Source organism: Sprattus sprattus (assembly GCF_963457725.1).
Source record: "Sprattus sprattus genome assembly, chromosome: 10".
Classification (NCBI taxonomy): Eukaryota; Metazoa; Chordata; class Actinopteri; order Clupeiformes; family Clupeidae; genus Sprattus; species Sprattus sprattus.
In genome coordinates this window covers 30,929,852-30,947,110 of record NC_137908.1, presented here as the reverse complement: position 1 = coordinate 30,947,110, position 17,259 = coordinate 30,929,852, and the positions used below count along the sequence as shown (strand labels likewise).

The 17,259-nt window shown below is 44.6% G+C and overlaps 1 protein-coding gene across 1 annotated transcript; it reads right to left on the bottom strand.

The window, feature by feature from the left end:
* Positions 1-5,536: 5,536 nt before the first annotated feature.
* Positions 5,537-15,853, bottom strand: draxina (dorsal inhibitory axon guidance protein a; the record flags this gene model as incomplete). Its single annotated transcript, XM_080845692.1, has 6 exons — positions 5,537-5,649; positions 6,294-6,383; positions 6,503-6,595; positions 6,851-6,971; positions 14,208-14,386; positions 15,265-15,853. 6 exons carry the CDS (start codon positions 15,851-15,853, stop codon positions 5,537-5,539), a joined length of 1,185 nt encoding a protein of 394 aa, XP_080701818.1.
* Between the last annotated feature and the right edge of the window lie 1,406 nt (positions 15,854-17,259).

Genomic DNA, 17,259 nt, shown 5'->3' with positions numbered 1-17,259 from the left:
AATTCTGTCATTCTGACGAAAGGTTATTTGAGCGTACCAGCTAATCAAATTAGACCCTTCCTTCCGTGCTCCTTTCCAGTGTGGTGATTGGCTGGAATTGTTTATGACCCCAGCCTACCCTTACATAGATAAATTACTCACCTTCAGGTTGCAGATAGATTTGGCCCTGGTTTGGTACAGGTCAACCATATCCACCCTGGGTCAGGGCCTAAGTGGGGCGTATAGTGCTTCTGTCAAAGAGAAACTGAATAAAATGCTAACAGCGAAGACCTCTCATTTCCTCCTGTTGTGTGGGCAATGTTCTGTTCTGTCTTCTGCTGCGGCCTGCTTACGTGTGGCATGTAGGCTACACTGCAAAAAGTGAAATCTTAGTAAGATAAAATATCTTTATCAAGGCAATGTATGCTTGTTTTTTGTCTGACAAGTTATAACTTCTTACAGGCATTTTTTGTGTTAGAACTTTTCACTTGCTTCAAGCTTTTCAGTCCTTACTGCAAAATCTATATTATTTCAATGATCAATTGCACATTTGCATTGACTTCAAAACTCTCCAAAAAAATGGCAATATTCTCAACAGATGACTGTTTTAGGGAAGGAGCTGTGGCACACGCAGTAGCAACCCTGCACAATGAATGGGTCTGATGGTGATACAGGTAAGCGTTGGTCATTTCTCAATTCCTCCCTCCAGCTAGCATCCTGTCTCGCACTACTGTCCTATCTGATTAAATGCAAAAAAGCCCAAAAATGAAGCTAATAAATGAAATAACAAAATTGCTGAATTTAAGCTAATTGTCCTAGATATTGAGAAAATAATTCTTATAGTATCTAGGCAAATGCCTTACTGATTTCAAGATAAATTGTCTAACATACAGCCTTATTCCAAGATGATGGTGCTATTATTTGCTGAATATAGGCACACTTTTCTACGTTTCGAGAAAATAATTCTTAATTTTTTTAGTTTTTAGGCAAATGCACTTGTTTTTAGAGAAGCTGAACTTATTTCAAGATAAATTGCCTATAGCCTCAATTCAAGATGATGTTGCTATCATTTGCTGAATACAGACACATTTTTCTACATTTCAAGAAAATGATTCTTAAATGTTTTTGTTATTAAGCAAATGCACTTGTTTTTAGAGAAGCTGAACTTATTTCCAGTTAAATTGCCTAGCATATATCTTCAATTCAAGAGGATGTTGCTGTCATTTTCTGAATACAAGCAAATTTGTCTACATTTCGAGGAAATAATTCTTATTTTTTTTTAATGTAGGCATATATACTTGTTTTAGGTGTAGTTGTACTGATTTTAAGATAAATTGCCTTATATAGCCTCATTTCAAGAGTATGGTGCTAACATTTGCCAAATTTCAGCACAATTTCCTACATTTAGAGAAAATAATTCTTACTTATTTTGACAAACGTACTTGTGTTTAGTCTGGCCACACTAGTTTTAAGATATATTTGGGTTCTTTGAGGCTTGCTATTTTAACTTGTTTTTTTAAACTCTTAGTAAGTCAAATCTTCCTGTTCTGTTGGCAGATAATTTAGCTTATTTTAAGCAATATTTGCACCATTTTATTACTTTTTTTTCTTGTTTTTGAAAGCTGATTTTTTGCAGTGTAGTGGCCACATCAAACAGGGGAAAACAGGGGGGCATCTTTCACACCCCTGGGGTGTGGCGAAAATCTTTTGTTGGTGGACACTTGATGGGCAGATGGCCCTCTGGCGTGCAGTGTGGTATCTTGGGAGCAGGTGTGACCTTTGAACTTTCGTGGTGTCCATCCCAAATACTGTGACCTTTGATTGATAGGGCTCACAAAGATTTAATTTGATGTTGGCTGGCTGGTAATATTCTAAATTACATTATACTCTGATTGATACGTTGAAAATGGAAACATCTCCTGCTATTGGATAGTTTTGTTAAAAAAGGGAATATGTGGCATGTTTTTATTTTGCCCAATTAAAAGTAAACGGATTAAATCATAAATACAGCGGCTTTAGCCCATCCACAGAATGTTCTAGCTTTCATCCACATTCAAAGGAACGGTTGTCCCACATCTAGCTGAAGAAGAAAAAAACAAATTCAGTGAGTGTTCTGGATCTAGCTCTGACAAGGTCCAAATAAGGAATAAGGCCCAGCAATCTAATGACCTCTTCAGTCTTCCAAATCGTCATATGGCACCTGTTCAGTGCACGGATAACGAGCACGCTCCAACTCTGTTAATGTGGCTGGAAACAATTCTATCTCTCCGCTTCCCTCTTAATTCTCTTGCTCAAAAGATGGATGGCCCTGGCAGCCTGCCGCCTGATGCTGCCACGGAAGTTTTATAGTCCGGGCAGGTCCTGAGGAGTCTCGTCTGTGTTACACATGGATCCAGCAGAGATGAGTGGTGTGATCTATCATTCGGCTGGCCTCCTTCCAAGCCGATGGCAGTGGGGGGGGGACGGGACATGCTGCAAAGTTATTATTAAAAATACATCAAAAGTGCTTTTAAAAATTCGAGCAAGGAACGGCATTGCGCCTTCTGATTGCCTTGCCACGGTTAGAAGAATGTGCATTTCCTGCCGAGGCTGCACAAATATTGATGCAGCGGCTTGGTTGTTGAGGCTAATGTTTCATGGGGCAAACATTTAGTGGTATTGATTAAAACTCTCTTTGGGCTCAGCCAAGCAATTCGTGTTTCCACCCACCTTTTGTTAAGGAAGATGGAGAGGGGTTACAGAGAGAGGGACTTGAAGAGGTGGTGGAGAGGTGCGTGGAGTGTCTATGTATATGTTACAAAGAGGAAGAAGCTTTGTGTGTCACATTTGTGCACATGTCTTACATCTTCCTCTCTCTATTTCCTTCTGTAAGTTGTGTGTGTGTGTGTGTTACAACTATGAATTGGTGGATGTCTAAGGCAGTGTGTGATAAACTTAAGGGGTGGGGTACACCATGTGTGAGGTCAAAATAGACTGAGAAATCACAGCTTGTCCATTTGTATTGTTAGTATGCATGTGAGACAGAGAGCAGGGGTAAGAGTTAAACGAGATAAAGTGAGAATAAACATCCCAAAAAGGAGAAAGCATAAGTGAGAAAAACAGAGCAAGATGTCCTTTCTGGTGTTGAAGGGAACCATCAAAAGGCCAAGGTCGGAGCAGGCCTCTGCAACTGAGGCATGTTCTGGTCCCCCTCCCCACCCCCCACCACACCGTTGACGCCACACAGCGCCTCTCCTCTCGGGGCCCTCTGAGACAGGCAGCTGGCGTCTCCACAGACGGCTTGGGGCCCTCGCTGCCTAATGACACGTGCTTCTGGTGACTCTGACAAACACTTCTCAAGGACCCTTGCTGCATAATTAACTCTGTTGATTTTCTTCAAAGGCCTTTGAAGAGGTTATCACTATGTTGACTTTGTATGTCAAGTGTAGGTTGTGTGCATTTATTCATTTTTAATATTTTTGTATGCTGAGTAATGGACTGCTGTTGAAGGAAGCCACAAATGTCTGCTGCCAAACAAATAGCCGGAGTTGTCATAATAAATTTGTTATTGTCCTTGACATAATGAAGACATTATCATGACATAATGGGGTCATGAATTGAAAGTCATCTTTCATCTTTGTCACAAAATATTCAAAAGCTCTCACTCGTCGTTGTGTTTCCCACAATCAAGTCACACATAAAAAGCAGGAAATAAAAAGAGGATTGGAAAAACAACAGCATGTTTGCAATGTCCATTTTCTGCAAAGCAGAGCACTCCACATCCCATCTGTAAAAAACCTGGTGGAGACTTTTTTTTACGGCCATGGATCACAGGCATCCGTGCTCCTCTCTCAGCTGCACTCAGCAGGTCGATCAGTGGCTATGGCTGTGACTGTCGTTCGAGTATTTTATAGAGTGGGGTGGTGAAGTGTGAAGTGGGCTGTGGAGTCCTTGCGGCACCTGCTTCAGACTAGTGCTGTAGACAATGCGCTGTGTGTGTGTGTTATAATGTAAGTGAGTTATAGTGTGAGTATTATAATTTCGTCTAACGTCATTTTATTTCAGTATTCAATCTATCAAACTATGTTCCTTCATTTGAACTTGGTTCGTTTTTCGTGTGTGTGTTATAATGTGAGTGAGCAAGTCTTTCTCTCTCTCTCTCTCTCTGTGTGTGTATGTGTGTGTGTGTGTGTGTCTGTGTGTGGGCCTGTCTGCTGCGGCCATACCAGTATAGAAGAAAATGCTTTTTAATCCATTTTATTATTGGGCTGCCATTCTTCTGTGTAGCTGTCGTACGGTCTAAAAGTAAAGTTTTCAGTGAATTTCTTGTTCATTTTATGAAATAAAAAATGCCATAAATGGAAGCACAGACACATTTTGTAGCCAAAACAAACATACCTTTTACAATATAACCTTATTTGTCTTCCTCATTGCCTCATTGACTATTGCCAAAGAGTTAGTAGATTATTTTTATACATATTTTCTAGTGTATTTATTCAAAATGTGAGTCTTGATCCTTGAATCCTTATTCTGAGAAACGCCTTTCTGGATATTTTGAATATTCTGCTCCATGCTTGTGACAAGTACAGTTGTTTCACATGGATGTTATTGACTTGACAACTTCAATTTATATTATCTTGTACCTCAGTATTTCTTCATAAAAGAGGGTGGCACAAGACAAGTACCAGTTCAGGTGTTTAATAATGACAGTATGACAGCTGAAAAAACCATCATCAACAAAAAGAAATACAAGTTGTGAGGTGTATAGTACAGGATGTAAACAGATTTACCATGAAGAAAGAGTTCAGATAATGGAGGAAGCAATCTTTATCTGTGACAATGGCATTAGCAACAGCATAGAGGACACTCCACTCACACTGCCAGAGAGTCTTAACGGACGCGCCTTCACTGTCAGAAGAGCAGACAATCCGTCCATCTCTCCCTCTTTGTCTTCCATCTCTGCCATTATCTACACACATCCATCACTGTCTCTCTCTCCTCTATTAACAGACAGATTTGACACTCCACACTCCCGAAAAGACGGGCTCCTCAGTCACCTCAAGGCATAGAATTAAAAAAAGAAAGGAGAGTCCTGTTATGAGTGGCTGACATAAATAAAGCACAATTTAAAATGGAACAAACAGAACAGAGACATCTGCTGTCATTGTGTAGTTAACAAGCACCACTGAAGAATGATGAGGGGTGTTATCCATACAAGGAGAAAAACATGGTCGCTCGGCTTGGCTCTTACACAGAGACTAATACTGTACAGTGCAGACTAGAAGAGCATGGAGGCTACACGGTCACCTTTGACACATAGTACATGCACTCACAGTGGGATGGGAGGGGGGGTATGATAGAATGATGACCAGGGCAGGCTGGCACTGTTGGCATTTGGCATGAGCCAACCCTTCTCCCTCCCCCATCCCCTGCTGTGAGGTTTGGACTGTGTGACTGTCAAACAGGTGGGTATGCAGGCTATTTGTTAGCATCTTCATCTCTCTTTCTCTTTCTCTCTCTCTCTTTCTTTCCCGCCTCTATCAGACTCCTTCACACTCCTTCTCTCTCCCTCTCTCTCTTAGATGGTGATGAAAGCTCCCTGGTCGCTGTTGGCGGACTCTGGCTCCACGCAACGTCCTCTTCGCCGAGTCACGCGTCGCTTCCGGTGGAACTTAGCGTAGCAACGGAGCCCTGCATGAACACAAGATTGGCAAAGGCAGCAAAAAAGGCATTGAATTATAATTCCATTTAACGTCATAGAGTTTCAGTATTCAATATATCAAACTATGTTCCTGCATTTGTTTACTACTAGAAGAAACTTGGTTGGATTGAAAAAGTGCCCCGATCATTTGTCTATTATATCCCATCACCCTGCCCTGCTGTGTAACCTCCATTATTTGGGTAGACTAGCATTATTGACCCTCATTGGCCTAGCATTATATGGCCTCATCATGCTGTCAGTTAGGGTGAGGCCAAGCATGAACTCTGCAGGTACCACAAAGTGCTCAGCTGAGTCATATTTAGGGTTTCAAAAAGCACAAGATTATTTTGTTTTTTGTTCCAAATGAGCTTGTGCCTGAGATTGTATCCACTGGCCAAATCCATTTCACAATCGTTTGTTCACATCAAAGCAATCATATTACTCTGCTGCCAGTGTGATGTGTATATTTGTGTATTCTGTCTAGTGAGCATTTTCTTTTAATGTATTCCATGCATTTGTTGATATATGGCCATAAAGATTCAGCAATCTTTCTAGCCAGATTTGTTTGACTTTCCACAGCTGATTTAGCAGTATGTGTGTAAGGGACCTTCAGGCCTCAGCATCTAATACTCACCTTCCTCACACATGCAATCATCATAACACTTATTGTTGAGCCCTCGGTTGTGTGGCTTGCATTCATGTTGCCTCAGGTCACAGCAGGAACCTAGGGATTGGGGCAGAATTAGAAAATACCAAAAAGGACTGGTCAGTTTAAGCTGTCAATCATACTATTCTTCCCCCTCATTGGGTGTTGTCGATGGAGGAGAGTGGGGGCTTACTGACCAGGCAGGCAGTCCAGGTGGTGGTCACATGGCTCGATGGCATCTGCATCTATAGTCACGTTCATGTTGCTCAGGTTCTTACTGCGTCGCTTATCTGCATTGCGCACACATGCAGTCACACATTTTATTAATTTACAGTCACACAGTCATGCACAGAAATTATACTATTTGTAAAAACCCGGGGTGGAAAATGAGAAAAACTACGAGCGCAACATTTTCATTCTTTGATTAATCTCCTCCTCCCACCAGTTAAATACTTGTAGATTCACTGCGTCACCACGACGCAAAGCTGCTTCTTGCAGCCACAGCGCCTACAATATTACTCTGGGAGCTGTTTTCAGGGGCTTACCTTTTTTCTTGGAGGTGGGCCAGGAGTCCGCAGGCTTCATGTCCTCGTAGTCGGTCCAGTCAAACAGGGTCATGTCCAGAGTGGGCATCACCTCTCCCTGGGCCTTCCCTCGGGCAGACTTCTGCAGACACATCACACAACACTGCTCATCATCTATTTCCTAACTAGTCATTCATATTCAGCACGTAGACATTTCTAGACGTGTCAATTATCAGCATTTAGAAAGGTTTAGAAATGCAACTGATGCATGTTTGTATTACCCCTTTAGCTATTTAATGGACTTTGTGCAAACAAACATACTGTATGTGCATGTGGATACACGCAAGCGGAGCAGGCGGAGGAGGATGAGAATGTGCACACAGCTTCTTCCCTCTCTATCTCTATCACTCAACACACACACTCTCACACACACACACACACACACACACACACACACATAAAATACACAGAGCACCCCAGAGAGGCACACCCATAGGCGTCAATTACGGGGGGGACATGTCCCCACCACTATTCATAATTAGAATTTTGTCCCCACCACTTTTAAAAATGTGCAAACCAATTGCGACCGAAAAAATCCCTATCAACCGAAATCGTTGAGTCTAAATCATGCGATAGGCGCGCACAATGACATCCTCACAGCATGAACACCTGCCTGGCTGCGTGTGGAGCAAAGAAGGAGCAAAGAAGCAAAGAAATGTAACTCTAAGGTAAGCACGGACTGATATTTATACTCCTACTCACGATCTGTCTTCACACCTTTGGTGACTATTTTTCGATAATTTTTTTTCACTTAAATGTGTTTTACGGACTTGTGAAGTTCAACGTAAGAAAATATCTCCACCTTATTAATGAACACCTGAGAATTGGTTCTTACACAGCCGAAGTGTTCTCAGCTGTGCCGATTGAGGTAAAGGATGTCATACATTTTGATTTGCATACATACACACAACACGCCTCGCCAGGGCACGCAACCGTAGTGACGTGTGCAGTCAGCCCTAGCCCTAACACGGATGAGGCACGTCTCTTTGCTGCCTCTGTCAATATCTTCTGTCAGTCTAATTTTGTTTTAGGTGTTATTAAATATCAATTACTCTAGCCTACATTTAATTTGGAAAACCACCGACTGGTGACAGTGATAAGGTAAGATGTGGCGTTGACCTTGCCAAATGTTAGCTTGCTATTCACAGATGAGGTAACGTTCCCTACAGCTAGCCTAGCGCACGGTATGTCTTAAATTGAGACCGTTATGGCAAAATAAGCAAGCTGGTGCTGTTGTCAACATCGAGATTATCTATTTTTTATTGTTCGAATTGGATTTTCAACACCTGACAATACACTGTAGAGCATATTGTAATGCAACGTTGAATGGATGAATAGCTTACATAAGGGTACCCATCACTTTTCAAACCACACTCAAGCTTATGGTTATTGTCCCCACCACTTCTAAAAACAAACTGACGCCCTTGGGCACACCATTGGGTATTGCTGTCTACTTTCAGCTATCTGATGGGCCACACACACACAAACACTATAAACATCTTACACAGCACAAACATTTGAAGCGTTTTGATGAGTAACATTCATTTGAATACCAAAACACTGACACACAAAGATGTTTTACTCAAGAGATGTACTGCTAACTTCATAAAGAATGCCTTAACATCGCCGTGGCCAATGGTTGAAAACATTTATGGGTGCTCTGCGCACAGAAGCCCCCTACCCACACCAAAACCAATTTAAAGTGTATTGATATTTGAGCTTCAATGGAGAAATTGTTTACCCTCTTCCCCCCCACCTCCACCACACATACACACACACATACAGTCTTTAAAATTCCCCGTGCAGCCACCTGCTCTGTGAAGGGCCGTAAAGCTGACAGCGCTGAGCCAGAGCACCCTCCACTGTGATTTACAGGCACTCCAAGAGCTGCCCACAACATAATTGCCTTTGCCTGGGTGCCGGTAGAGCCTCTGCTCGAAGACATAGATAGAGATAGAAAAGAGAAGAGGAGACAGGAGTGGAGTGGAGAGGAGAGGAGAAGAGAAGAGGGGAAATGATGAGAAGGGAAGAGACGAGAAGACAAGAAAATATAAGAGAGAAGTGGAGAGGAGTAGAGGGGAATTTATGAGAAGTGAAGCGAAGAGAAAAGAAGAGGAAGTGAGAAGTAAAGGTCAGGTATTTAGCAGACACTTTTGTCTAAAGTGACACCCTGCATCAGTTTGGGGTCAAACCCAGGTCACCACTTAGAAGACGGCCATGCTAACTACTGTAGCACACTAGTGTAGAAAGTGAGATCAAAAGAGGGTGAGGTGAGGGGACAGAGAAGGAGAGGAGGAGAGCAGCGGTGAGGGACAGCTCACCAGAGAGAAAGAGAATAGAGTAGATAATAAAAGTAGAAGAGAAAGGGAGGAGGAAAGGAGGCTATTTAGGTGAAAGGGACAGGAAGGAAAATGAGACAAAAGTGGAAAGAAGAGGTGAAATATGGAGAGGACAGAGAGAACAGACAACTGAAGAAACCCCTTCTCTCTCAGGAGAGAGAAGTGGCACAGAGGGACATAACAAGGTGTTGTGATCTGATCCATGGCCAGTGTCTCCTCTGCTTTCATACTGATGGAGCCGCATAGAAATGCTCATATGGGGGACTGATATAACTGCAAAATAGCTATTCTACTGTTATTTTGTATCATTTGTATCTGTAACTTATATATTGGTGTATTCCTGCTCTGATTGGTTGCTGCAAGATCATTCTTGTGTGAGCATAGGAATGCTCATATGGGGGACTGATGGAACCGGATATTGATGTTTCCTATTCTGATTGGTTGTTGCATGGTGGTTCTTGTGTGAGCATAGAAATGCTCATATGGGGGACTGATATAACTGAAAAAATATTGCCATTCTACTGTTGTAAGAGACATGAACAAAGTGCAGCATTATTTTGTATCCGTAACTCATACCATTGGATGTGTACTCTGTCTGTCTCACTGAGACCTGAACAAATAGCAATGTGAACCCCTTCCCCCCCAGATTGCCTCTTTCCTGGTATCACCCTTGGTCCTCTGTTATCACCCCTCTCATCCCATAGGTAAACCCCTCCACCTCACTGTATTCTTCCTGCCTGAATGCTATAAATGCCAACATAGTCTACAATCAGTAAAGCCATTCTCTGAGCAACACGCTTAGAGGGGGTTTTCACCCTGAAATAAACTCCAGAAATCATGACTGCGTCTTCTGGTCCGTTTGGCGTGCTCATTTGATTCTATCAATAGCCACAAGCATAATCTCACTGAGTGTGCGTGTGCATTTGTGTGTGTGTGTTTGTGTGTGTGTGTGTGTGTGTGTGTGTGTGTGTGTGTGTGTGTGTGTGTGTGTGTGTGTGAGAGTGAGAGTGTGTGTGTGTGTTTCTTCATGGCATCAAAGTATATTAAGACTCATAGTATATTAAGCAACTTGAATGGCACAAGTGTGGTTTCTAAATATGTTGTTCAGACAGAATTGATATTCACATTTAATTACAGAGTGAAAGTATCTGTTTTGAGCATATGCTAATAATCAAATAATTCTGGCTAATGCAGGTGCATCTCAATAAATTAGAATATCATCGAAAAGTTGATTTATTTCAGTAATTCTATTAAAAAAGTGAAACTCATATATTATATAGATTGTTTACACACAGACTGATCTATTTAAAGTGTTTATTTCTTTTAATTTTCATTATCATAACTGCCAGCTAATGAAAACCCAAAATTCAGTATCTCAGAAAATTAGAATATTGTGAAAAAGTTCCATATTGATGACCAATGGTGTCACACTCTAATCAGCTAATTAACTCAAAACAACGGCAAAGGCTTCCTGAGCCTTTAAATGGTCTCTCAGTCTAGTTCAGTAGGCTACACAATCATGGGGAAGACTGCTGACTTGACAGTTGTCCAGAAGACGATCATTGACACCCTGCACAAGAAGGGTAAGACACAAAAGGTCATTGCTAAAGAAGCATGCTGTTCACAGAGTGCTGTATCCAAGCACATTAATGGGAAGTTGAATGGAAGGAAACAATTTGGTAGAAAAAGGTGCACAAGCAACAGGGATAACGACATCTTTGAGAGGTTGTGAAACAAAGCCCATTCAAGGGAGATTCACAAGGAGTGGACTGCAGCTGGAGTCAGTGCTTCAAGAGCCTACACGCACAGACGTATCCAGAACATGGACTTCAACTGTCGCATTCCTGTGTCAAGCCACTCTTGAACCAGAGACAACGTCAGAGGCGTCTCACCTGGGCTAAGGACAAAAAGGACTGCACTGTTGCTCAGTGGTCCAAAGTTCTCTTTTCAGATGAAAGTCAATTTTGCATTTAATTTGGAAATCAAGGTCCCGGAGTCTGGAGGAAGAGAGGAGAGGAACAGAATCCAAGTTGCTTGATGTCCAGTGTAAAGTGTCCACAGTCAGTGATGGTTTGGGGTGCCATGTCATCTGCTGGTGTTAGTCCACTGTGTGGTCCAAGGTCAGCGCAGCCATCTACCAGAAAGTTCTAGAGCACTTTGTGCTTCTCTCTGCTGACCAGCTTTATGGAGATGCAGATTTCATTTTCCATCAGGACTTGGCACCTGCACACACTTCCAAAGGTACCAGTACCTGGTTTAAGGACCATGGTATCCCTGTGCTTGATTGGCCAGCAAACTCGCCTGACCTAAAACCCATAGAGATTCTATAGGGTATTGTGAAAAGGAAGATGCGAGACAACAGATCCCAAACACACAGAAGAGCTGAAGGCCACTATCAGAGCAACCTGGTCTTCCATAACACCTCAGCAGTGCCACAGACTGATTGCCTTCATGCCACGCCGCATTGCTGCAGCAATTCATGCAAAAGGGGCCCCAACCAAGTATTGAGTGCTGTACATGTTCATACTTTTCAGTAGTCCAACATTTCTGTGTTAAAAATCCTTTTTTCTATCGGTCGTCAGTAATATTCTAATTTTCTGAGATACTGAATTTTGGGTTTTCATAAGCTGTCAGTTATAATCATCAAATTTAAAAGAAATAATCACTTGAAATATATCAGTCTGTGTGAAATGAATCTATATAATATATGAGTTTCACTTTTTGAATAGAATTACTGAAATAAATCAACTTTTTGATGATATTCTAATATATTGAGATGCACCTGTAAATGCACTGGACAGATAAGGCAAATTGTTCTTAGGGAACAAATCATTAAGGCAAATCCTGCAATGCATTAGCAGCCAGGGATTACTCATCAATATGTATCTTTGCAATCTTTTCCCTCAAAGGCAGCTACATTTCAATCTTTGTGTGGAACATCATAGCAACACCCAGCAACAACCTAATCAAACTCTCCTCAATGCTTCTGACCCTCCAGAGAAAACGCCATCAATGAGATACACTGCACAGGAGTTCCGGGCTCGGGGCTCCTTATTAAACCAAGCCACGTGGATCGAAGCTTAAATAAGAGCGCCCGCGGCCACTACGTGCCACTGAGAAGCCGATTCCACACAGCGTGTCGCTCACAGTGTAACTGACAGCTCAGATTCAGAGATCCACGCCGCGGGTGACAGCCACTCACAGTTGGAATTGTAAACAGCAGAGCAAACAGTCTGGCTTTCTCTCCCCAAGAATCCACACAAGGCCCCAGTCCTGTTAAACCACACAAACTCCTAGCCCAGCAGTGAAGGTCGTGTTGGAGAAGTACAAAAAGAGATGAAAGTAAAGCGCCCTATCTGTCCACAAGACATTCTGTTTTGTAACCATGCATCACGGGTCTCAAATATTAGACCTGTGATAATGGAGGTGAAAGCACAGCCTTAGATTCAAAATCTGAGGCAATAAAAAGGGTATTTTTGAAAAGGCATTCAGGACAAATGCAAGGGGAGGGATGCTGGAAAACAAGCTGACATATATAAATGACCCTGACATACTGGCCACCTGGTTACCTGAAGCCATACAGCCTTTTATAATGCTCCACCTCTACTTTTCTTGAGGCAGCAGTATTTTTCTGTGGATGGAGCTGTGGAGGCATGAAGATGGATGATCTGTGTGGTTACTGGCACAAAGAGTGGGAAAGACAAAAGAAAATGAGAAAAAGAGAGAGAATGACATGTATGGACAGATGGCTAGAGGAAGGAGGAGGTAGTAGAGGAGGTGGTGGTGGAGGAGGATGAGAATGTGCACACAGGCTCCTCTCTCTCTACTGTATCTTTCTCACTCAACACACAAACACAGACACACACAGACACACACACAGACACATACACAAAAACACACAAACACACACGAAGACACACACCACACTTGTGCTGCTAACTGTCCAGCCTGGCTCCCACCCTCCCCCTTCCCCTAGCAGAAGGGCTGGGAGGAGCGGGGAGCAGAGGATAGGAGAGGAGGTGAGGAGCGGAGGTGATTTGTGTGTGTTTGATTTGCAGATGGGAGAGGAGGCTCCGGCCCGGAGGCTGCACACAGACACAGGATCGGCCTGCTTGATGGGCCTCTCACCGCACAACACTACCCAATCAGCCAGAGCTCCCCACACCACACACACACACACCACACACACACACACACACACACACACACACACACACACACATAAACCAACCAACACATACATACTCACGAACACATGGAGTCATCCGTGCGCACACACACACACACACACACACACACACACACACACACACACACACACACACACACACACACACACACACACACACACACACACACACACGCACACACACACACACACACATACACAGGAGCACTCACGGTGCACACAAGCACGGGTCATGATGAGCTGGGCACAGGACCAGTTAAAGAGCTGGCAGTGGACCAGACCACAATCCAATTCTTGCCAAGCTGACCCCCCCAGTAATACGTGTTGATTAGCTATTCTTAATGATGAGAATGGATAATGAGAGCGAAAGCAGACATGACTACAAGGGGAAAATAAGCAATTACTCCCTTTTTCTCTTCCTTTCCAGCATCCGGGCTGAACAGACAGGCCCCTGTTGGTTTGTGTTTTTGTGTGGGCTTTTTTTGTTTTACGGGTGTCCAGAAAGAAGCTCATTCTCTCTCACTCGGTCTGTTTTCAGGCTTGCATAAAGAGACGTGGAAACTAGCATTGAGCAGTGCACGTCATGCGTAAACTCACATCGCACCAGGGGTGTTGAGGGAAAAGGATTAGTCCTCCTCTGCGCTTGGCATCAGGGAAGGACATTGTGGCGAACAACAGGCCCCAAGTATTCATGGATCCTTGTGTGTGTGTGTATGTGTATGTGTGTGTGTGTGTGCGTGTGCAAGATGGGTGTGTGGATCTTTATGTCTGTGTGAAGGCATATAGATACCTGGGGTTTAGTGGAAGCCGGGGGCAACGTGGGGGAATGCTCACTGGTCACCGTGGTAACGGGGATACGGGAGGTGGGGGAGGGGTCGTGTGAGGGTGGGGCGGGGCTGTGACTGAGGGTAGCAGAGGAACGCTCAACAAGCAGGTCCCTGTCCTTCAGCTCAACCTCAGGAAGAAAACCTGCATGGAGGGAGGTATAGAAGGAGAAAGAGAAACATTGAGAGAGAGGGGCTCGAAATGTGTGTGTACATAGACATAAAGACAGTCAGAAAGACCACAGATAAAATAGAGAGAAGACAACAGAACACAAACGAGAAAAAAGAGAAAATAAAGATGAGAAAGAGAAAGGGAGAGAGAGAAAGAGACAGACAGAGACAGACAGGGAGAGAGAGAGAGAGAGAGAGAGAGAGAGACCATGAGGAGCAGAGTGATGGGCACTGGAGAGGAGGGGGTGGGCTGGATGAGTTTGCAGACAGGACGATAAATGTTCCCTCTCATGACATTGTGAGGGTGATCTGTTCCCTAAAGATGTGAGAGCATCCATCAATCAGGCCTGTGGAGGCCTGGGCACTGTAGAGATGGCCAGCTGACAGCTGATGGAAGCTTTGACATAAAGGCTGCAACGACCCAGTTTTACATTTATGATTGGCAAATGATTTAAATGAGAATAGAAACATCAAAATGCACCATGAATTCAGGAATCATAAGTCATCACAGATGGTATGGAACACTTATAATATAAGATTTTGAATATCAAACAGTGACATTTAACATAATACAAATATAGCTCAAGCTTCCCAAGCTTAGCTTTGCGCAATAATTGAGAGTAGGCTATAATGTATAATGGACCATTTAACAAGTAACAACATGCAATAGTAGAACACTTCCATGTTAATATAATGATACTTCACTAAACACATTCAAGTGAACAGGGCAGTGAGACACAACAAGAAACTTTAAAGGTGTCTGTCCTCTTATTGAGCAAAGGCACACCAGCTAAGCATTCATACATCTGTTAAATGACTAAAATGCTAAATGTAAAAGCCTGAAGTACAGACCTGACCCCTCCCGGACCTCACCATGTCTGGCCTTCTCCCTCCGTCCTCCATGCCTCTTGTGTTCAGCCTGATGCCCATGCCCATGCCCATGTCCGTGCCCGTGCTGGTGGCCGTGGCCATGTCCATGTCCGTGCCCGTTTCCATGCCCGAGCCTCCTGCCCTTCCTCCCCAGCTCTCCGCCGGGTGGGTGGTTGTCCCGGGTGTGTGAGGCACCTCTGAACCCCCTGTGGGCCCTCTCTCTCTCCCGGTCCCTCGGCCCCATCTCCAGCCTGACGGGGCTCAGGCCCTCTAGCCCCGGGCCGTCGTCTTCGGGCCGGGCTGGGTGGTGCACGGGCCTGTGGGACAGCAGACCAGCACTGGCTTTGCCCTCTCGCACGTTGCCACCACCACCGCTGGCACCGTGATTCCTGCGGTGGCCTCTGCCCCCCGCCCCAATCTCAGGGTCCAGGAGCAGGGTGTTGTCACCCCCCCGGCGCGTCTGAGCCGACCCCCTCTTGGGGTGTGTGGATCCCGGGTCCGTGGACAGAGTGGAGCAGGCCAGAGAGACGAAGAGCAGGGCCCAGGGCAGCAAGCAGCGGAGAGCGGCCATCTTTTAAAAACAGCGCCACCTGCTGGAGAGACCACAGCAAGAGCGTTTACGTCAGACTGTTAGCTATCGGGGCCAACAAAACAAGGGCCACAGAGGAATTCAGTCAGGCAGGAATAAAACTATTTCTGAGAGCAAACAGCCATAGACTAAGCATCAGTGAATCACATTAGTCAAAGCAAACACGGCATCTGCACAGAGGCAATCTGACAGCAAAGTTATCAGCTTGAAACACCAGGCTTTGGTGAGAAACATCACAAACAGCCCAAAGAGGAGCTAAAAGCAGCTATAATCTCAAAGGCACACATGTCAAGGGAGACGTTTAGTGAAAATATTGAGAGCAGACGCAACGCTGGAAGAGCTGGTGTAAACCAAGAGTAACTCGGTGGCAGATTGTTCCTCTGGAGGAACATCAAAGAGGAGGCTGAGACTGAAGTATCTAACCGTGGCAATCAGTGGCATGCACGTTCTCCAAACCTCCATCTCTGATCCTCCATGTCTCCTCTTATTTTTGGAGGGACCTGAAGGTCATGCTCGCTCTCAAATCAACCTCATTTTTTCCCCTTTGTATCCTTTGTTCTCATTGACAAAGTGAAGCCTTGGTACTCACCACACACGAGCAAGCATATACATGCACACACATGCACTCTCTCTCTCTTTCTGTCTCTCCCTCTCTCTCTCACACACCCACACCCACACCCACACACACACCCACACCCACACCCACACCACACACACACACACACACACACACACACACACACACACACACACACACACACACACACACACACACACACACACACACACACACACCAATCAGGGGAGCCACTCGTGCACCTCGCCTGGGGGCTGTGCACAAGGACACCAGAGGATAGGACAGACACAGAGAGGAAGAAGGGGAGAGGGGGAGAGAGACAGAGAGTGGGGGACACAGGAGGAGGAGGAGGAGGAGGGTAGCTGGGACATAACCTAAGGCGGTCCCCATGGTAATCATCACAGAGCGCCTGTTTGCATCTCTGGTCCCCATAGTCTCTGCCAGGGGTTGCTATGTTCTGCATCAATCGCTGTTGGTTCTGCACGCGCCCCTGTTCCACAGCCACAGTAAGATCTCTCGTAACTGGGGCATGTTCACAGCACGCCGCCACCACTGAGCAGCGTTCTCTCCAACACCCTCGGCTTCGATTTGAGCTCGGGTTACTAATCACCTATTTACTGAGTGTTTCTCATTGGGAGCGCGCTGAGCAGCGAGAGGAAACAAGCCATTCAGAGGTTGCTACACGGGCGAGTCCATGATGTGGCTTGCTGGTGACATTGATGTGTGGCGTTGTGGGACTGCCTTCGGGGGTTCTTTGGACTCACACAGCGGAGAGTGGTGGGGGAGCTCTCCCTGCTAAAGGGGTTGGGTG